At 39.6% G+C, this 22,217-nt stretch overlaps 2 protein-coding genes across 2 annotated transcripts in view; both read right to left on the bottom strand.

Moving 5' to 3' along the window:
- Nucleotides 1–949: 949 nt before the first annotated feature.
- On the bottom strand, nucleotides 950–9,223 carry LOC139143851 (ganglioside-induced differentiation-associated protein 1-like). The gene is made up of 5 exons (XM_070714434.1): nucleotides 9,060–9,223; nucleotides 5,333–5,525; nucleotides 4,847–5,017; nucleotides 3,600–3,812; nucleotides 950–1,652 (listed from the first exon to the last, which is right to left on the bottom strand). Exons 1-5 carry the CDS (start codon nucleotides 9,117–9,119, stop codon nucleotides 1,447–1,449), a joined length of 843 nt encoding a protein of 280 aa, XP_070570535.1. The 5' UTR covers nucleotides 9,120–9,223; the 3' UTR covers nucleotides 950–1,446.
- A 222-nt stretch (nucleotides 9,224–9,445) lies between these two features.
- Nucleotides 9,446–22,217, bottom strand: part of LOC139143849 (ganglioside-induced differentiation-associated protein 1-like) — a 52,336-nt gene continuing 39,564 nt past the window's right edge. The window contains exons 3-4 of the mRNA XM_070714432.1: nucleotides 12,070–12,331; nucleotides 9,446–10,338 (exon numbers count right to left, since the gene is read on the bottom strand). Coding sequence (XP_070570533.1) covers nucleotides 12,198–12,331 — 134 coding nt within the window. The 3' untranslated portion in view covers nucleotides 9,446–10,338; nucleotides 12,070–12,197. The remainder of the gene's footprint in view (nucleotides 10,339–12,069; nucleotides 12,332–22,217) is intronic.

The following is a 22,217-nucleotide window of genomic DNA, read 5'->3' as shown; positions in this document are numbered from 1 at the left end:
GATGGGTTACGTTACCGCTTCACGCCTTGAACAATACCCGTTGCTAGTCTCTTTCTATATTTGTCTGTGCTTTCTTTTACAGTTACTTAGAAGGTTGTAGTAGAAATGAATCAGAAGAAAATACTTGTGTTCTTCAAATAGCAAATAACAACATCAACAACATCATTAAACACCCAGATTACTCTATTCCCTGAGTGTAGAAACGTGGATTTCTTCTATTTGTGAACAAAAGTGTATCTAGACCTCACTGCAGTGCAGTACACTGACAGTACCTTTAGTTTTGCCTTGGGCTATGGGCTAGAGGGCAAAATACTTCGATGAAATCCTATAATAAATTTCCAAAACCCAAATCTAGTCGAGCTTAGTTAGCCTAGCCGTCCTCAAAGCTAGATAGCAATTGGAAACGTCCGGACAGCTGGGAAAAGGGCGCCCTTGACTTGTTTGTGCGTTTGTATGCGATGTTCACAAGATTTGCGTCCAACTTTTCACTGAATTCCTGCAAACACAAAGTATATATAACGTGATCGTACTTGCCCATTGTTACTGTTAAAATAATTTTAATTCAAGATTCTAAATTTCTTGTACACATTTATGACTCTGCGCCAACATGTTGTTTATATCAATGTTACTATAAATAGCACAAGTAGCGTAGTATAAACAAAGTTTTACGATTTTCGTTTATTGGTGGGTGTGCGTGCTCGTTGGGGTGGGGGTTTGGCTTTTGAATCATCTTATAAAGTGGGTAGGTTGGTTCACTTATTTTGACTAAAAAGACTTTGAAATTCTCCCCGCCAATCCACCCCATCCCTAAGGGAAAAACAGTTGAGCCGATATCCAAATACAAGATGTGTTACTCTGGTCACGTGTACTGAGAAAATTCTACCTCTGATCCAACAGATGATGCAATCTTAGCTATTATCCTGAACAAACTTTGCACGCTATTGAAGGTAAAACACGACCAACTCTTTCAACGACGGGTCCTTTCAAAATGCTAAATAAACGGTCGTGACTTAAAATGAGTCGTAATTTGCAAACTGATGGAAAGTAAACAACAGTTCACAACGTTGAATCTGAGAGATTCATTCGTTTATTGTTCAAACGTTCAGACAGATGAAAACATGTCAAATGAAATCCACTTCTTGGTAGATCACCACTCTGACAGAATCATTAGTTTCAAACGACAAGGGACTGTTTGAGGTAATTAAACCAACAATTTGTCACTCGGTTAGCGTTTTCTGGTTTACAAGATAAACCGAATGAGGTGTGTTTTTTTCATCACTTTATTTCCTGGAATCTTCATTTTACAGATTTTTCACAAACTACAATTATTGACAATCATGAGTAACGCACAAATTATTTAAGTTGCCTGCGTGAAGATGTGCAAATTCAAATGCAATCGGCAAAACTACAAGAATCAAAATTTCAGATATTGATAATTCTCGAGAACTACTTTGAAGGCTGAAAGTCGAAGGTAGGCAAAACCTTAGCACAAGTCTCTCTACTCAGCATCCACTCGTAGTACGCCGACACGTTGGGGCGCTGTCCATTCGTCCAGAAGAGTTTTGCCATCCCATACTGTTTCATTCGGTGCATTAAAATGATCAAAAATATGTCGGCTGCGCTCACATCTTTTCCGCAGCGATAACTCTCTCCTGTAGACAGTAAAACAAAAGTGGGAAATTCTAATAATTCTCTCAAAGCGTCATAAATGTTCAGATCCTTTCTTTTAAGGAGTTTCAACCTGTTATTCGTATGTACTGATGGTATTAATTAGGAAGGACAAAAAAATTCCTCGGATTTTTCTGGCATAGCAGCAGAGGCTACTTCTTATCATATTAAAACAATTAATGTAGGGAAAATATATCTACTTTAGTAGTAGAGAAATATTGCATTCAATGAATTTATGCACTTCACAGAACATCAAGAAGATACTTTCAGTGTTTTAGTTCTGTATTTTGTTTTAAGGCTTACTTCGGATCCTTAATGCATTCCCCATTATTGTTTGAGTCTTACTGCATTGTATTCTGAGGTACAATAGGACCTTGTATAAAAAGGGAAATGTTTGAACTTTTTGTTTATTTTGTGGTTTTTTTTTTACTCTGAGTGGCATGACTTTGTGTTGTTACTGTAATCATCAAGGAGACTGTCTTGCACTCTGAAATAGGCATAGCACGCTTCAAGTGATAAGGTACTGCTTTGTAGAAAGTTGCCTTAGTTGTACTCGAAGAAGTCACATGGTTACTGGAAAGAAGCTGACTTAAAATTCGCTGAAATAAAATAGATACAATGCGGATGTGCTTCCGGCTATTTTGCAGAATTTTAAAGGAAAATTCAAATCGGCTGATGCAGAAGCTACCGTTCCAATGAACAGTTATTTATTTTAGCTGTCCTTATTAAAATATTAAGTCATCATGACGTTTAAAAATAAACACATTTGTTCTCTGATAAGTAAAATGGCCAGTAACTGGGTTTTTTTATTTGTCTACTGCAACCCACGTTTTAGATCGTCAACTAGCATGTAGAGTGCACTGTTATTTTTTTACATTTGATTTCTTGTCCAGACTAAAACGCTTTTGTCAGCGAAAATAATGCAGTTTACATATGTACACGCTGAGTTGACAATTTGAGTACTGTGTATCTCGACATGCTTTGGGGAGTAGAAAAGGAAACTATGGTTGGCATTGCAATTAAAAATAGAGAGAAAATCACCTAAGGTTAGAGGTACTGGCCCTTTAGAGGGAGGCGGTCGTCGGAACTGCGCTCAAAGGTCGCTAGGCACCCGTACAACCGATGTAAATATACTGTATCTAAAGTATGTTGGCCATTGATGAAAGTTAAAACATGTTTTTCATAATATACATCGTAAAATTTAATGTTGCAACTATATTGACGTGATGCATCTATATAAAGTGCATAAAATGCACTGTTTGTGAACAAGATAGTCGCCTCCCTTTAACAGTACCATCCTGCTACCCAGCCATAGAATACGCACAAAAGGAACTGCTAAAAGGCTTGACTTACAGATATTACATATGTGGACTACCTAATTTCACTAGGCGACCGTATCTGTTACTTTCATCATAATTTTATATGGCCCAGAGCTGTTTCTCATCTGAGCATCATTGAACCAATATCATACAAGGGATGCATTTGAACAGGCGAAAATTCAAGAATGTTGTAGTTCTCAATAAAACGTTCACGGCTTTGAAACAAGGTTATTGACTTGAGGCACCAGAAACAAACCCAGAGAAGGTGTTTGTGCCGAAGGTTTGCATTAATAATGTAAGCACTTTGTAACAGTTATGTAAACAACAGGTCAACCTACAGTGATATTTAACTTTACCGTCGATTTTACTTTTTCCTGTCCATCTAATCACAGTAGAGGCGAGAGGCCTTTAATGATTTCTCTTCACCTTACACGCTTTCTTTTGTTTTCTTGTTTGTTTGGGTTTTTTGTTTTTCTTTATATTTATATCAGCTGATTTCATAATCATCAGCTGGTTTCGACCTAAAGACATATTTGATGATACGAAGCCCGCTCTGAAATAAATTCAATTTAAATTTGCAATGAAATATTAAAAGAAACTAAACTGACAGACCATCAGGATATCTGTGTTTAGTTTTCTTCAATTCGTCTTCAACCTCAGACATCAGTCTGTCAGCCCTTGAAAGAGTGTCTTTGAAGTCGCCCTCGCTCGGTGAATCCCATCGGTTCTTTTTTCTATTTTCAATCAGTTGCTCGTAGACGGTTCTCAACTCGGGATGCTCTTTCGCCAGCATCGCTGCTTTATTGGGAACGTCTTCGTTACCCACTACATGTGATTGAAAATGAGAGATAGAAGTATCACATTAACTTCACCCCCTCCCCAAAGAGCCGTGGAACGACTTGTACTGACACAATTACATGTTCCGATATGTTAACGGAAAAATGTCACTTTTTCGATTTTGTAGTTTCCGAAAAGTCTCTAATAATTTTTTCGGAATCATGAAATGTACCGCAAGATCTCAAGAGTGCTTGACGAACCATGTTTTCAACCGGTCTTCAAAACAGAATAGGCATAAAGCTTCTCATAGGCAGTACTTTCACATCTTTTTTCATTTTTCTCACTGGTTTGTCGATTCTCCCCTTGTAACCAAATCGGGTCGGAATGCCTGATTTTTTTTCACTTTTCAGTATAGTCAGTATATTTGTGTCCCAGTCACCATCGACAACTGAATAGAACTCATTTGTCAACAATAATAAAAAATATTAATAATTTAATACTTGAGATATATTTATCTATAGTTGACATTGGTATATTTCGTAGCGCTTTGTCATGTTCGGTGGCTTTAATGAAACCAAATAAACATATAATAATGTAATGTCGGGTATTGCACATAATGCGTTATATTTGCAGGGCCTAGGCGTATACTTTGCATTATTGTCAAATACAGGATGAAGAAAAAGAGAAGAAAAAGTGAATGTACTTGTTCCTGGAACAAAAACAATGATGACGTCAGAATTTATACACAAACGTATAATCTGTCTGCAAAGTTTCGGTGGAAATCTTAGTTTGGATCTCATTGTAAAATGGCCGTTTGTATAAAGAGTAACCAGAGTATGTGAAGAAGTTTTTTTGTAGTTTCTGCAAATGCACTGCAAAAGTTTTAAAAAACGTAATGGAAACCACTTGCAACATATTTTTGAAAACAGAAATTCATAATGGCACACAGTCGCCGTTGTAGTGTAATTTGATTTTGATTTTAAATTATAGAAATTATACAATAACAATTTAGCAGAAATTTTAAATTGCTCATTCATTCTAGGAATCTCAATCGCTGACACACCGTACGTGTGATCTCTCACCTTTAATAATCTTCTCCATTCGTCCTGGGGGAAAATTCGGGGATTCCGTAACTAGGTGAGGATATCGTACACACCCCGCCATCATGTCATTACTCGTGATTGAATCTGCGAGATCTCGAAAATATATCACTCTTTTCCTTACGTCTGAATCATCTGGATGTAATCGATTTGCTGTAACGAAATTTATTCTTCGGTTTGGAATGAAATAAGTCTAACGTCAATTTTTTTTTTAAAGACAATTCTCATTATGCAGTTTGCTTAGAATCAAGTATAAATATTATTATCAAGGAATATGGTGGTCCTGCTATTTTGGTGACCGCTGTTACTGTATGAAATAGGTTTTGTGAGGGGTGAGTGGTAAGGTATGTATGGTCAAAATCATTTCAAGAGCATGAATTATTTTTTCATTATTGGGCACAAAAAAAGACAGTGAAATAATTTCTAACCACAAGGTTACGTAATTTAAACAGTCCGCTATGTACTTACTGTTTGGAAATGCCTGGTCGAGGTACTCCAAAATCCTCGGAGTTTCAGCAACCACTCTGTCACCGTGAACGATGATTGGTATTTTACCGGCGGGATTCAACTTCACAAACCATGGATCGACGAAGGCTAAGTTGGCTATGGGAACGATTTTGCTGTCATAGTCGATTCCCTTCTCAGCAAGGGCCAAGCTCGCCTGCGTAAACAATGGCAATATAAGGTGGCTGCACCCTAGATTTTCTGCAGGATATGTGAACTAGATGATTGCCTAAGGCTCGAAGTCAGGTAGTGAAACATTCAGGCTTTGCTGGAAACTGATCTTGACTGCAGATCTTAAAGCGCCACTAGTTGTATCTTTCTGAATTTTCTAACCAAAATATATATCTGCCAATCTTGAGAGATGTGTTTGATTCCCGTTATCAAACCATAAAAAATCTTTAAAAATTCCAATTTTGGCGACTGATTCGGTCGTATGTTCACACATTTTTATTCTGGCTTGAAGTGGTCAGATTTGATTTGTAAGTAAAAATCATTTACCTAAAATCTAAGTTAGTACATTCGTCGCCGGTGTTTGAACAAAACATCACATGTGGTCAATTTTTACGTAAATTGCTTTTGATTTCAAACCATCTTATCGTAAAAGGGACATAAAGATACAGCTATAATGGGGCTTTAATGCAGAGATCAAATCCAAGACCCGGATGTAGTTTTGACTAGGAACTGACTAGCACTTCGTGCTAACAGTTTCAAATAACTTAGTCAAATAAACTCCAAATTTAGACTTGCCTTACACAGATAGATTGTGACAACGGTTTGATATCACTGTAGATCGCCAACATGAAGACTTTCAACCCCTTTGATACAGCTATTTTTGAGGAAAACATTATTCTGTCTTAAATTCTTCAGTAACAAAACTTGAAAATGCGTGTCACTGAGAGCTGTGCTGACCTGCATTCACTCTACTTCAAGAAAATGAGTTTCATGAGAGCTGCCTGAAGGTAGATTGCGTCTAGGTGAGTTCTTTCTGACACCAGAAATTTTACAATACTTTTCTGTTCTACCGTCTATATTGTCTCATTTTTAAGGTGGAGCAAATGAGGTTTTAAGGGAGCCGTCATTATTAAGGGCCGAGAGTCGGAGGAATCTGAGGGGAGTCACTCAAAAAAATTAAAAGCAACAGGGGGCTCCTAATTTTGACAGAAGGAAAGGGGAAAACTCAACTTTTGGTGCAAAATGAATAGACACACCTCTTGAATTGCACCATTCCACGCATCAATTTCTCAAAATATTCGATGCAAGAGGGTGGACACCCTCTCCCCTTTTGTGTTCCAAAAGTGTTAATGAGAAAAAGTACAAATTGAAAACACCTCTCAGATTGCACTAGACCGCACCATTGCACACATCAATTTCTCAAAATTTTCCACTGAAGAGCCTTTGTCCCCCCCCCCCACAGTACTTTTAAATTCAGCCCTGTCAGATATCTTAGTGAAAACCATGCCATGATACCCATCCGAAGTAAACAATACTATATGCTTGGAATACTTGTTATAGCGTGAGCTTTTATTTCTATATTTTGTTGTGACTTTGAATTTCATTTTGTTGGTTTCACCTTTTTCAACCGTCATAAGATAGCCGATGACAATCTTAGAAGGGCCTTTACTATTGGAGTACTTTTGTAAATTTTATAAATACATGTATTGACATTCAACTTTTCTAAGGGGGTTCAGTCCTAATTTCAGTGTTAGAGAGGGGGATAGTCAAATTCATCAGGGTTGGCCGAGGGGTTACTCGAGATGTCAGAGTTTCCAATGAAATTCCTCCTTACTGCCCCCAGGACGTAAATAATGACGGCTCCCTAACAATTTTGTTTTTGTGAAAATCGACAATGTAAAGAGAGCATTGCGGCCATTTCCCACTTTCAATATAGAACACGATTGGAACTAATTTGGGATAACTGGATGGTGAAGTAATGTCGATTTACTCGACAAATGTAATCTCATCTGCGTTACTTTTCAAATGACACACTTGTTTTTATGAGTAATTTGCAATATTGCAACATTCGAATTCAGATATATCGCACCTTAAAATTTTGAGAAATTTGAAAAATAAGAAAATCCAATTATCCCAAATTAGTTCCAATCGTGTTATAGATAACTTTTCCGTAATTTGTTTCTCTAATATCAAAATTTGGACGGTGACCGCCCCCCCCCCTGGAATTTTTATTCATCATTTTGAAAGGGCAGTGTTTAAAGTTCGAGCAAAAGTTTTAAATCTTATATTATCAAGGCGCGTCTTACGTTGAAAGGCTCGGACATGGCTGAGCGACTAAGGTTTGTTATTTAGCAGTTTGTTGTTTATTGACTCGAGTATGTGACAATTTTACTGTAAAATGATGGATGCAAACACTCTGTCACACCACACATATATACATGCAAAACTTGAACATTAATTCAAATCTGATGAGAGGTCAGCATGTCACCTTAGACAAAAGTATGTCAAAGTTATTTGTGCTAAGGCCAAAAACATATAGTGCTGTTCCGATAACCCAACCTATTTTTCACCTACCGATCCTAGACTTTTAGAGCTACATAAACACGGAAGTGTAAAGCTCACGCATTTTCACCTCGCGTTTGATTTTTGCTGGAATGAGGATGTCTTTTATGTTTTTATTCCTATTATATGCTATGATAGGTTTTTCTGGAAATGCTGTTTTGATTGCTCTGAACCACTGAAAAATGCGTACTAAAAAAATGAAAATATTTTGGAAAAATCCCTGCCTACCTACCTACCTACCCTATTTTTGAAAACCATGTTATCGGAACAGCACTTTTTTTTTGTTTAATGAAATGGGCCGCCAATGGTCTCTTCAAGTTCCTGTCAGTTTATCAAAATATAAAGCTTGGACATGTCTGTATGAAAACTGTCAAAATGTCACATTTTGGCATAGTAACAATAGCAATATTTATTGTGTCGTATATGTCAATAAGCTTCAGCTAACCTGGGGTTATCACCCGGATTGGTGCAGTGCACCAGTGGTGCATAGTTGCCGTATCCACAGGCGCGTGTAGTTAGAGTGCCTCCTCCTATCGTACATGCATTGGTAGTGGGTCGCACGCGCCTGTGCCCTTATTGAACATTGGAAGTACTGTAGCTCTCACAGGTGTCCGCAGTTGCCGGTGTACATGCATAGAGAGAAGGCCCCTTCTCTCGACGTATACTACACGGCAACTCCACGGACCTGTGGTAGCTCTAACGCTCAGCGTGGCAGGGCCGTTTGTTACCGACCATAGATAGGCCTCTCGCAACAGACAGAAAGACATGCCTTTTAATGCCCTACAGCGTATAACCATAGACGTTACGGTCTGTGGCACAACACCGGTTAGCTGCAGTCACCAGCGGTTGGCCTACGCCCGTTGCTTCGCGAATCCCCTATGTGATGTCGACGTAGGTGATTCGCGAAGCGACGGGCCATCCGCCTATGGCTGCAGTACTGTAGCTCCAGGTTTTGCCTGTGTATTTGGGTCGGACGGCAAAAACCAGATTTGCTGTCCGACCCAAATACCAAGGCACAGCCTCGAGCTATAGTACTGCACATTACATGCATTAACACCGGTCAAATCTCAAACCATCGGAACATTACACTGCAAGTCCACCTTCTTCTTTTCTGCATTGTGAAAAGACAGGGAAATGTCCTTGGCGAGAACATTGCTCTATGAACGTGAATACGCACCCGTTGTGAGTAGTACGAGATGTGGTCGTGATATAAAGTGATCTTCTCCGGACCACTCATTGTCTACTTCGGCTTTGTGCAAATCAGGATAGCGCTGTTCACCTACGATCTCCGAAACCATAGTCTTGTTTGGCCACGTCTGTGGTCCCGGAAATTGTAACCAATGATGCACACATGACTCATGACCTTTCAACTAGAGTTACTGGGGACTAAAAGGGGTCAGCTTGGTGAAGCTTGTTCGTTTATGAATAAACATGTTTGTTTTTGCTAAGGCTTCTTTATTTACCATGAAATCGACACAGTACAAGGACATTAAACCCATGATGAATAAAAACTGAAGATGCAAAGCCAGAAGACCGAACAACCTTCTGTCTGAGTACGTACACCAGGCCACGCTGAACGCAGTCGCGACTCGCCAGCGGTTAGACACATGGCGAAGGCCGCTGTATGCATTAGAAATGTAGAATAGTATTAGAAATGTACAAAAATATAAGAATAATATTATGACCTGTGAGCATAAAATAACTTAATAAATCTAAAATAATACTTTAAGCACATATCTCAGTGTTTTCACATAAAGTAATGGCTATACACATAATTATATAGTGTTAGCACTTAACATAGTATTCTTTCTTAATAAAACAATTCATCAGCCTGATGTACTACTATCTTTAAACTCAAGTCTGCTGAGGCTTTCCCATACGAATACGTTGATTTAAGCGGTTACTTTCGGGTTTATTTTTCGGGGTGAGGGGGATTCACTGCGTTTGACAGACAAAAAAATGAATACCATCTTTTGAAGGACCATTATTCCCACAGAATCATCGGTTTCAAACGGGAGCCGGTCACATGTGCAGCGTTCTGTGGTTTACAAGGTTAACCTAAAGAGGTGTGATTTTTGCATCCTTTTCTTTTAGCAATTCTTACTTACATGTAGACTGTTGACAAACTGTAATTATATACAATCACGAGTTAATGTACGAATTATTTGAGGTGAAGCTTGTCACCGTGAAGACGTATGGCGTCCAGTTCCATAGGAAGACTATTAAATCATTTATTTCAGTTTTCTGGAATTACTTTGTTGAGTGAAAGTAGAAGATGGGTAGTGCCCGTGCACAAGTCTCTCTCCTCAGCATCCATTCATAATACGCCGACAAATGGGGGCGCTGTCCATCCGTCCAGAAAAGTTTTGCCATCCCGAACTGCTTCATTCGGTGCATCAGAACAATCAGAAATATGTCGGCTGCGCTGACATCTTTTCCGCAGAGAAAACTATCTCCTGTAGATAGTAAAATAAAAAGGCAGGTTATATCATTTCCCTCAGTCTTTTTAAGGTTGAATGCGCCTTGGGAACAGATATATGACCCGGACTCACAATTTTTATTTTTTGTCTTCCACATGCGGGGATCATTAAAAGATCTTGGCGTTAGAAAAATGTTCAACGTAGGTTTTGAAAATTGAAAATTTTATTTTTCCCTTTAGAGTTAAAACACAGAGATTGCAGCCATTTTGAATTTAAGATATCGGTAAAAGTAAGGTAATTTGTTTCTCTGGTATCAAAGTTTGCACGGTGACCCCTGATTTAATTCTTGATTTGGTAAGAGAAAGGTTGAAAGTTTCATTGAGGAAAGTTTCGAAAAACAGTTTTTTCAATTTCGAGGTGCATGCTAGTACCGTAATGATTGCTTTTCCCCTCATAAGCTTTCTTAGTGCACCGTTTGTTTATTTGTCCATTTTGTTACGTCAGCTGATTTCATAATCATCAGCTAGTCTCGGGCACTGAATTACAGAAATTAACGCACATTGCCGTTCAGACATCATCTAGGTAGAGGTGAAATTTAACATACATTGCGACGATTTATCGATTAATTCAAGCCAGGTTGAGACTCGTGGCTTCTATCATGAATGAGAAGGCCCATCCCTTCACAATAGGGCATGCACTCAATGTAGATCAGCTGTGGTTCGTAAGTTATAGCAGTGTATCCGTAATTCATTAAGGACATCGGTCTGGCGTCAGATTGTCTTGTCTGGAAATTTACTTGCTAGAATACATTTTCAAAGGAAAACAAAAGGCTATGACATCTCCATAATCGCATATGTGGTGGTGTTGTTTTGACTTCAACTCTGCTTGCAACCAGACAAGATGACATTTAAACGTTCAGTGAAAAACTTTACGGAAAAACATATATTGCTGTGCACAACTGTCACCATGCATAGGCAAATATACAAAGTCACATAAAGATTGTAGCTTATGCAAGGTTTCCAGCATATTACAAGAAGTCCAAGCACTTCTTTTTATTTAAAACAAAATTCATTAAAACAAAAAGAACGGCTCTGTCCCTTACGGGTAGTATTCGCCTAAAAATTGAAGGACTTAAACGTTTACTCGAATTTTCCCAAAGAAAACTTTAAAATTATTTCCTTTCGAAATCATGCGTTAAAATCAGGGGTCAACGTGAAAATATTTTTACTAGAGAAATGAATTACCCGAAATTACCGATTCTTGAAATTCAAAATGGCCGACATCTCGGTGCTAACTCTACGGAACAAATAATTAAATTTTCGATTAAAATATTTATAACATGGTGAAAACTTCAGTTACTCCATGAACTTCAAAATGACCCCCCACAAGTGGTATATATTAGAAGCGTATTGAAAAAAGTTCAGAGTGCAAGTGTCTGTCCCCCCAATCCACGGGCGCGTTCTATCTTAAATCTGATCTGTAAGTATACAATTCTTGCAAAGCGTTTTTCATGTCGGCTGCTAGCCTTGACTCAGCTGAAGCCACTGATAATACATTCTAACAGTTCAAAAGCATCGTCGTAAACCACGCGCCTCTTTACGGCAACAGCTCAGCGCTACTGATTTTTGCGTAGGTCAGCGGAGCGGAAATTATTGCTCTGGCTTGCGAGAATGTTCAAAAGGCGATTTGCGTTTATTTCTGTTCTATCAGATAACACAAAGCAAGCAAAAAAAACTGAAAGAAACAAGTCATATAGTGATGACAGACCATCAGGATATCTGTGCTTAGTTTTCTTCAGTTCATCTTCAACTTAAGACATCAGTCGGTCAGCCCTTGAAAGAGTGTCTTTGAAGTCGCCCTCGCTCGGTGAATCCCATCGGTTCTTTTCTTTGTATTCAATCAGTTGGAACGAGGTGAGGATGTCGTACACACCCAGCCATGATGGAACGAACCGTGATTGAATCAGCGAAGTCTCGAAAGTACATCACTCTTTTCCTTTCATCTACATCGTCTGGATGTAAGCGATTTGCTGGAATGAAATTGAATTGTGGAAGTTAACAAGTCTTTGAAAAGTCACGGACAAACAGCAATGGTCACTGCTAGCACTGATGTTCTCATATCTGTCTTGAGGAAAACTCGTGAATTTCTGAAATTTACGGGCGTTCTCAGTCAGTAATATATTGTGGCGCCCTCATAAGATGGTGCATTCAGTGGTTTTCTGTTCCGGTTGTGATTAACTGTGTAACGCACTCTACACGGGCGCAGCGAACAAACGCCATCGAGAGGAAGGGCAGCGTCACATTTGGCTTCATAATAGTGTACAAATCTTCATCGACCATAAAGTTACAACACATTTGTGAAGAACAATCCTCGACAAACAACTTACAGCATTCTGTTTTAACTTTGGAAAAATCTGTTAAACGGTTACGTCTTGACGAAAATATGGTACTCACTGTCCGGAAAAGCCTGGTCGAGGTAGTCCAAAATTCTGGGAGTCTCTATGATGACTCTGTCACCGTGAGTGACGATGGGTATTTGACCAGCGGGATTCAGTTTGATAAACCATGGATCAACGAAGGCCATGTCAGCCGCGGAAACGATTTTGATATCATGGTCGATTCCTTTCTCAAGGAGAGCCAATCTTGCCTTCAAAAACAAGTTAACCAATGACAATGACGAAAACAAAAACAAACAAAGAATACCTTTCATACGAAGAGGGCTGAAAAGTTTGATATATTGTTGTTTTTGTTTCGTAGGACAGGTTTGTTTTCATTTGTGTTCTTTGAGTCTCTCTCCTAATCATCGTTTTTGCTAGCCGTGACAGGAGCTTCGAATCTGAACAGTCGCCGTGTGACGTTTTTTTCTGCAGTGTACGCACGCTATAAAGTGTAATTCGTCCATTTAAAGCCCCAGTGCTGCTAACTTTTGATGATAATTTCACCATTTTTATTTTGAATGTTAACCATAATTCCTTGTTCTTTTCCCCAAAAGAATGTTGATATACACAGTATCCAGCTTGTCAACTCAGCCCCTACGGTTGTAAACTGCATTGTTATTGTTGAAAACTGACTTCTGGTCCGGACTAGAATTCAAATGTAAACAATATTCATGCATTTTACACATATAGACGCTAAGTTGACAAGCTAATTAGTGGGTTTTTCAACATTCTTTGGAGAGTAGAATAAGAAGTTGCAATTGATTTATAAAATAAAAATAACGAAAAAACATCAAGAGTTAGCGGCACTGGGGCTTTAAAAGACGACTTGTATGGCGACAGTGGTAACAACGTCGGACCTTTGCATTATGAGCGTAGAAAGTTACGCATGAATAAGACAAGATCGCTGAGTGGCTGAGGAGTTTCAACGAAGTCATTTTTTGAGAAAAGGAACCTACAGTTCTATCGTGTGAGAAATATGTGATAGGTAACTGCGTGAGTAACACAGCAACGATGCTGCTGCATGACTGCGTCTGTCGCGTTTTGTTGGCCGTAGAAACGAATGAACGTTGTTATATCAAATTTTATGTGTTGAATACAATATTGCTAAAAGTTGAATCGATAATATCAACGGGAATTAACGAACGATACTCAAGAACGCTTTGGTCTCACTGGTGCATCATTTCACCTCTAATAGGTGGGGGCAACCCACACCGGCGTACTTCCACAATGTATTTTATTTAACTGGATCGTCGAATGTCAGATAGTACGAAGTGTTCCTTCATCGCAATTTGCTTTCCCGATTTTCCCGATTCTGTGAGGGGAGGGCTGGGGTGATTGAATGTAACCTCGTGGTGTAAGGACCATACCCGAATAAATACGGCCAACTATGTCAGAACTATGTCACAAGGTTCAAGAAACGTCTGTACTATATGTAAATCAGTCAGAAAGCTTGGCAGGTAACTGCAGTGCGCGCGGTAGCTGGAGGCGTGGCAAAGAATTTAACTTGCAACAGTTAAACCCCGAACTACTATACTGCAGGCAGGTAATGGAAGAAAGGGGATCGTTAGAGCAACTCTTAATTACATACCCTCTGTTGTTATGTAGGTCATTTCCCCCACACTCATCATGACCTGAGTTCAATTAGTCTAGAACATTCCCAAGGTCACTGCCTTGATGACCTCACAACCTTGAATTCAATTAGTCATGTTTGGAATGTTCTGGAAAGTTGATTAGTTGGTAAGGGAGATAATTTTAGAACAGTAATTAGCATGTCAATAAAAGTTCTAGATTGTTCTTACATGCCTTTATAAAGGGACGTGCACAGCTTCCAGTCAGACTTTTGGGATCGTGTCTCTTGTGTGTTACTAAACTCCAGCAGTAGTCATTCTCAAGACTTTTCAAGACCTTCACTGTCAACGCTGGATTTATACTGTGGACTTTGTGCAGCTTCAAGCCTGCAAGCCAAAGGACTGTTCATTCATTCGACTGACTGTTACAACTCTGAGACTGGAGCTTTGCCGTCCCAGCTGAGATAAGTAGTCTGTACACTTTTAAAGCTTGTACTCTATCCCTGACTTAGCAATTAGTTTTATTTTGTAATAAATTCTGTTTAAACGTTATTTGCTGAGTTCACCCTTTGTTCGTTTTCTCTGCACGTAACAATTGGGGGCTCGTCCGGGAGACGAATATTTTGAGCCGTTTGACAACATTTTGCCAGCCTTTTCAAAACTACTTTACACTGTGAACTCAGCGAAATCCAATCATGGCGGAATTTAAACCAGACGAATTTATGGATGACCTTGATCAGGACACATTTAATTCCCTCAGAAAAGACAACCTCATAACACTGGCCAATTTCCTTAAAGTAGAAGTCAAAAGATCTATGCGCAAGAGGAAATACAGTACCGTATTGCCAAACATCTAGTTGATTTAGGCCAATTTGAGGAATCCACCCTGAAAGATTATGAGCCCGAGTCTACCTCTGAACTCAGAAAATTAGAATTAGAAATGCAGACAAATTTGGAGATCAAGAAACTAGAATTACAAATGAGAGAGAAAGAATTACAAATGGAAGAAAGACAGAGAGAAAAGGAGAGAGAATTGGAAGAACAGCGATTACAGGTAGAAATAAAACGTTTAGAGCTTGGACAGTCAGGAAAATTCTTCCCTTCAGACAAGTTTGACATCACTAAGCATTTCAGGTTAGTTCCCCTTTCCAAGAAAAGGATGTTGATAAATATTTCCTTCATTTTGAGAAAATTGCTCAGAGTCTGAATTGGCCTAAGGAGTCCTGGTCTATGCTTTTGCAGAGTGCTTTGGTGGGTAAAGCCAGAGAAATTTACATTCAGTTGTCAGTAGAGCAGGCTTCAAATATGATTCTGTGAAGGAATTAATTCTCAAGGGCTATGAGTTGGTGCCTGAAGCTTACCGTCAGAAATTTAGGGATTGTGAGAAGGTGAAGGATCAAACTTATGTTGAATTTGCTCGAACAAAAGAACAACTGTTTGATCGTTGGTGTTCTTCTGAAAAGGTCAGTCAGAATTATGACAAATTACGACAGCTCGTTTTGATTGAGGAATTTAAAAGGTGCATCCGGAGTGACATCAAGACGTTTATCAATGAACAAAGGCAGATACATTAGAGGTTGCTGCACGTTTGGCCGATGATTATTCATTGACCCACAAATCTTCATTTCTCAGCAAACCATCCCAGTCCTTTTCATACAGAAACAATGCAGGTAAATTTAACTCCTCCTTTTCATCCAAGAATTTCTCAAAGGAAAGTAGGAAATCAAATGACAACAGTTCACAAAATTTAAGTAACACTCACACATCATCAGATCCCAAGTCTCAATCTCCTTCTGACAAACAGTTCGGTACACTTTCTTGTAATTATTGTAAGAAAGACGGCCATTTAATGTCAGATTGTTTCAAATTGAAAAGAAAACGTGAAGGTCAAAGTGGTCAAAGTGGATCTAAGCCAACCGGCTTTATTTCTTCATCAACTCAATTAGAGTCTAATAATGTGTGCAACACATTTTCTGAGGTTAAATCCCTCTATCCCCAATTAATGAGGTCAAGGTCAATTTTCTCAGGATAGCATTATGGGTATTTTCGAGCCATTTATTCATAATGGTTTTATATCACTTTCTAGTGATTTCTCTTCCACTACCCCTGTCAAAATTTTAAGAGATACCGGGGCTTCCCAGTCTCTTTTGTTGGCAGATACCCTGCCGTTTTCTGAAAAGTCATTTTCAGGTTCTAAAGTTCTTATTAAGGGGGTAGATTGTAATGACTACATTCCTGTTCCTCTCCATAATGTCTATTTGTCTTCGGACTTTGTTTCTGGACCTGTGGCTTTAGGTATTAGGCCTTTTTTGCCTTTTGAAGGGATTCACCTTCTTCTTGGAAACGACCTTGCTGGGGACAAGGTCATTACTAATCCACTTGTGACTGATAATCCTACTTTAGATCAGGATCCAGAGCCAATTGAACAAGAGATACCCGATTTATTTCCTTCATGTGCCATTACTCGAGCCATGTCAAAGAAAACTTCCGAGAATCAAAATACTCTCAAAAATAATGTCACAGATGTTGACTTAAATGACACCTTTCTCAGTCAGGTGTTTGACACGGATCATTCCGTTATCCCTCGTGGATTTGAAACTTCCAGTAAAACTTCTGCTGACCAAAGTCAGACATTTTCTAGATCAAATCTCATTGCAGAACAACACAAAGACCCAGATATTTTGTCTTTGTTTGACAGGGTAGATGATGAAGGTAAAACTTCAGATAGCTCTGTTTCCTATTATACAAAATCTGGTATTCTCATGCGTAAATGGAGACCTCCAGACGTTTTGGTTGATGACGATTGGGCTATAAACATCAAATTGTGGTTCCAAAGCCCTATCGTGCTGAAATATTGCGCCTGGCCCATGAAACCCCCTGGGCTGGTCACTTAGGAGTCAGGAAAACTTATCATAAAATTCTCAGTCACTTTTTATTGGCCTAATCTCAGGCAAAATGTATCACATATCTGTAAAACTTGTCTCACATGCCAAATGGTAGAATGAAACCAAATCAGGGCATTCCAAACGCCTATTTACACCCAACTCCTGCATTTCAAGAACCATTTAATAGGATGCCTATAGACTGTGTTGGGCCCCTACCAAAAACAAGATCAGGAAATGAGTACATGCTGACAATAATGTGTACATCAACTCGGTTCCCAGAAGCCATACCACTGAGAAACATAAAGACAAAGACTATAGTGAGAGCTTTAGTCAAATTTTCACTTTATTCGGCTCCCTAAATGTGTCCAGTCCGATCAAGGCTCCAACTTATGTCTGGTATTTTTCAACAAGTAATGGATCAGCTAGGCATTAAACAGTATACGTCATCCGCCTATCATCCAGAAAGTCAGGGTGCTCTTGAGCGATTTCATCAAACTTTGAAAACCATGATTAGGACCTACTGTTTCGATACAGAGAAGCAGTGGGATGAAGGAATTCATTTTCTGCTCTTTGCTGTTAGAGAGTCAATTCAAGAGTCTCTTGGTTTAGCCCATTTGAGCTTGTATTTGGACATACAGTCCGTGGCCCACTTAAAGCCCCAACTCCCGTATAAAAGCGCGAGAACCTACGAGAATGGTCATAATGGTGGGATATTCAAACGTACTCGGTACGCTCTGGACGTCGTCAATAAAAACCGTTAATTTAGAAATCTACCGATTAATTTTTTTCTTGGAAATTGAGGGATATGTGTATAAGTATTTGGAGCACAATATAGTTGGTTTCTGACGAAATTAAATTTGAAATGACGTCTGGAACCAGGAAAAGGATAAAATATTTGCCGGTAATATCACCGGTATAACGTTCGATGTTCAGTTTGAATCTGCATGATTGACATGATATGCAAATTGCAAATGAGTCATTAGCGATACGTTGTTTACTTTTTACGTACGTAGCGTTGATTGTTTTTCTCGAGGGTTTATGGTTCAACGCGGGGAAAAAACACCAAATACTCGGAGCGTACCGAAAGATACAAACGCACACACACTGTGTATAATAAATACATGCAAACACATTTGATTAGGTAGTTCTCTTTTTGGAAAATTTGTTGGTCCTGAAAAGGACCGTTTTCATTTATGTTGGCCTACCTGAGCCGTACATTTTACAGACAGGAAGGCCTATTCTTGACCGCGGACATCCGGGAACTTGCGGATTTTTACGTCATTTTTGCGTCACACTGCCGTGAGAACAAATATTGAAGTGTGGATTTTTCAACATTTACTACAGCAGCATTCAAATTTTCAACATTATGTCAATGATAAACACTAAGTTCTGTACTTTGTCACATAATTTCTGCATTGTTCACTGTCTTGTATAGTCAAATCCCATTTCACCTCACTCGCGTGCGTGAGGTGAAAGTGACGTCACTCCGCGGTCAAGAATACTGTCATTTATTGCCCGACATAAAGTACGTCTGGTATGTTCGGGTTGAGACCACGGACAAGTACCAGCATAAATTCTGGCATGATCTCTCACTTTGTCTACACTGTCTGTATATCTTCTGTCTTCTTTTCAAATTTCAAGTTTTACCCTCGAGTCAACGTACTGTTGAAAGCGCAATCATCGCAATGCGATATGCGTAACTATCGCTTAGCTGTTTCCAAAAGTGATATACATTTTCTTTCCCGATCTAAAGCCGTGCATGCCTATGTAACACAAAACAAGTAGCCTCCAGAATCCAATGTGCTGACAAAACCGGGATTTTTTGACGCCTGCTATCGCCTTCGGCATATTCGGTCGTCACTGCTGGGTCACTTATGCTGATCAGACGTCGAGTTGACAAACGTCGCCGGCGGCAGCTGAGGTCACCGTACCAATCATCCAATCAGTTGCACTCAAATGTCCATGCTCGATCCCCATCACAGCTAGCTCCAATTCATTCCTGGCAAAGAAAATTCCCGAGGCTACCTCCTGCTCATCAGTGACCGCTATCTTCATAAAGCCAGCTGGCATAGTGTGATTAGCAGTCTGACTGACTACCATACCACGCATTTGTAATGAACTAGAATCGCGACTGCGTGGGGAGTGTAGAAGTGCAAGTGCACTCGATTTTGGCGGGATCGTTGAAAGTAGCGAAATACTAGAACTCACCATTTTATAAGGAGGGATGAACATTGAAATGAATACTCCGAGAGATCATGCGATCACTTTATTCTGATTTTATTTCAGGTGATTAAATATTAACAGGTTTGATTTCTAAAATAAGTATTTTTCAGAAGCTTTTTGAAATAATCATAAGACAACAAATCGACACCACATTTCATTTCGGTCACCATAAAACTTGTAATCGAAGCCGGGGGAATAGTCGTCGGTACCCTCCCATCCGCGACAGCGCCGAGGTCATGAGACAACGAAATTTTGAAAAGGAAACTACAACTACCATCCAAGAACTGTGGAAAACTACGTTTTATAATGGAGACACAGCCCTGCCTCGCTAAACTAAGGTCGAATAAGGAAAGGATTGTTTGTAAGACAAAAGCTCTACAAAATTTGGTAGACGACTCGGCCGTTGAGCATAAATGTCCAACGTCGTCCATTGAAATAACCACACTCGAAAAATTTGGACATCTAGTAGGCGAATTTGCTGTTCTTTCAGAACTGTTTTGATTTTTTCCCGTTCTTTCCTGAAATGCGGCATTTCTAGGACGGCGTTTGGACAAAACGGTGCTTCATTTATATCAAGGCAAATACGACTCTGCAATCAAGACTCCCTGCAAGAGTGATGTACACTATGACTGACTGAGCCGAGGAAAACTCCGATAATAGATCCCGTGGCAGAAAAACTACTCGTTGGGTTGGATTTCTTCATCGTTTACCTGTATACAAAGATGCGGATAGCTATTGCCACTGTCATGATATGCATTATGTTGAATCATTCAAAAACGCGCAGAATACAATGACAAACGCTTCGTTTTCGGACGAGAAACATATAAATACCATGACGCATGAGATCTAAGGAGTGTCGACCGATCGCCTGGCAACGTCATCACGGTTTGTACAAATCCGAGGCGACGCCGCGCCGAACCTCTGCTCCAGTGAGACTTCGAAAAAGTCTATGTTCAAGACAAACCTATGGAGGAAATGAGTGGATGTATCGTATGGAAAGTAAACCGTAAAATTGGGTGAAAATAGTATACGTAAAGTCACCGTGCAGTCAATGTTTACATTATGTGGCGTGCACGTTCTATTTTGGAGGTGTTAAACCAGCTGTTTTAATTTGATACTTTTTGTTCACAAAGAAACCATATTAGTTATGTTTTGCTCCGCCCATTTTTATCGATTTTTCTCGGTAGGGCCCTACCGAGAGTTACCGGTTTAAGCTCGTTAAAGAGAAATTCCTATCAGACGATGAGGATTGTCTGAATATTTTGCAATATGTGTCCGATTTTCGTACGAAACTCTCTAAAGCATGTGAATTAGCCAGAGAAAATCTTGAGTCATCTCAGCAGTCAATGAAAATCAAATATGATAAAAGCACCTCAAAACGGAAGTTTGAACCAGGTCAAAAGGTTCTTGTTCTACTTCCAATTCCTGGCAAACCACTCCATGCTCGTTACTTTGGGCCATACCTAATTGATAAGAAATTGAGTGATTTAAATTACATCATAATAACACCTGACAGGCGAAAACAAAAAACAGCTATGTCACTAAATATGCTTAAGCCATATTTGGATAGGGATAATCCTACTATAACTCAGCCTGTCAGTGCAGTCAGTTCAAACCATTATGAAGATAGTGATACTAAAACTGACTTGAGTGAAAATACTCTAAACTCAAAGCTGGCTCGGTCAAGCTTCAGAACTCAGAAATCCTGGAGAAGCTGGAGTCTACAAAGTTGGCACACCTCCAGCCAGAACAACAACAACAGGTGAAAGAACTGCTCCACGAATATCAACACCTGTTTCAAGATGTTCCAACGAGGACGAACGTCATCTATCACGACGTTGATGTTGGGGACAGTAAGCCTGTAAAACAACATCCATACAGACTGAATCCAACAAAAGCGAAATATCTCCAGGAAGAAGTCAAATACCTGCTGGACAATGACTTTATTGAACCCAGTAAAAGTAACTGGAGTTCGCCGTGCATACTTGTTCCCAAATCAGATCACAGTTATCGTATGTGCACGGACTTGAGAAGGTCAACACTTTAACAAAGACAGACACTTTCCCAATCCCGAGGATTGATGACTGCATCGACCGAGTGGGAAAAGCCAAGTATGTGACAAAATTTGACCTACTGAAGGGATTTTGGCAAGTCCCTCTGACGGATCGTGCTCGTGAAATATCCGCCTTTGTTACACCAGACGGATTGTTCCAGTACAAGGTGATGCCATTCGGAATGAAGAACTCTCCGGCAACGTTCCAACGGATGATCAACGACGTCATATCCGGGCTAGACGGGTGTGCAGCCTACGTTGACGACGTCGTCCTGTATAGTGACACCTGGGAGGAACACATCAAGCTCATGCGGAAGTTCTTTGAGAGACTGAGCAAAGCAATGTTGACTGTCAACCTTGCCAAATCTGAGTTTGGTTGGGCAAGGGTAACTTACCTCGGACATACTGTAGGACAGGGTGAGGTAAAACCTGTTGATGCCAAAATCAGTGCCATTTCAAGTTTTCCCATACCAAACTGCAAACGACAACTGATGCGCTTTCTCGGTATGGCTGGTTACTACAGAAAATTCTGTCCAAATTTCTCCACAATTACTGAGCCTTTGACTAACTTACTTAAAAAGAAAGTAAAGTTTGTTTGGTCAGAGCAATGCCAACAGGCATTTGATACACTTAAAGCCATACTGCAAAGTGCCCCAGTGTTGTCTGCACCAGATTTCATTTTGCCATTCAAATTAGCTGTAGATGCTAGTGATACGGCTGCTGGTGCTGTTTTATTGCAAGAGGATAGT

The sequence above is a fragment of the Ptychodera flava genome, chromosome 11, assembly GCF_041260155.1.
Source record: "Ptychodera flava strain L36383 chromosome 11, AS_Pfla_20210202, whole genome shotgun sequence".
Taxonomy (NCBI): Eukaryota; Metazoa; Hemichordata; class Enteropneusta; family Ptychoderidae; genus Ptychodera; species Ptychodera flava.
The sequence above is the reverse complement of the archived record's forward strand: the minus strand, read 5'-3'. Positions and strand labels throughout refer to the sequence as shown.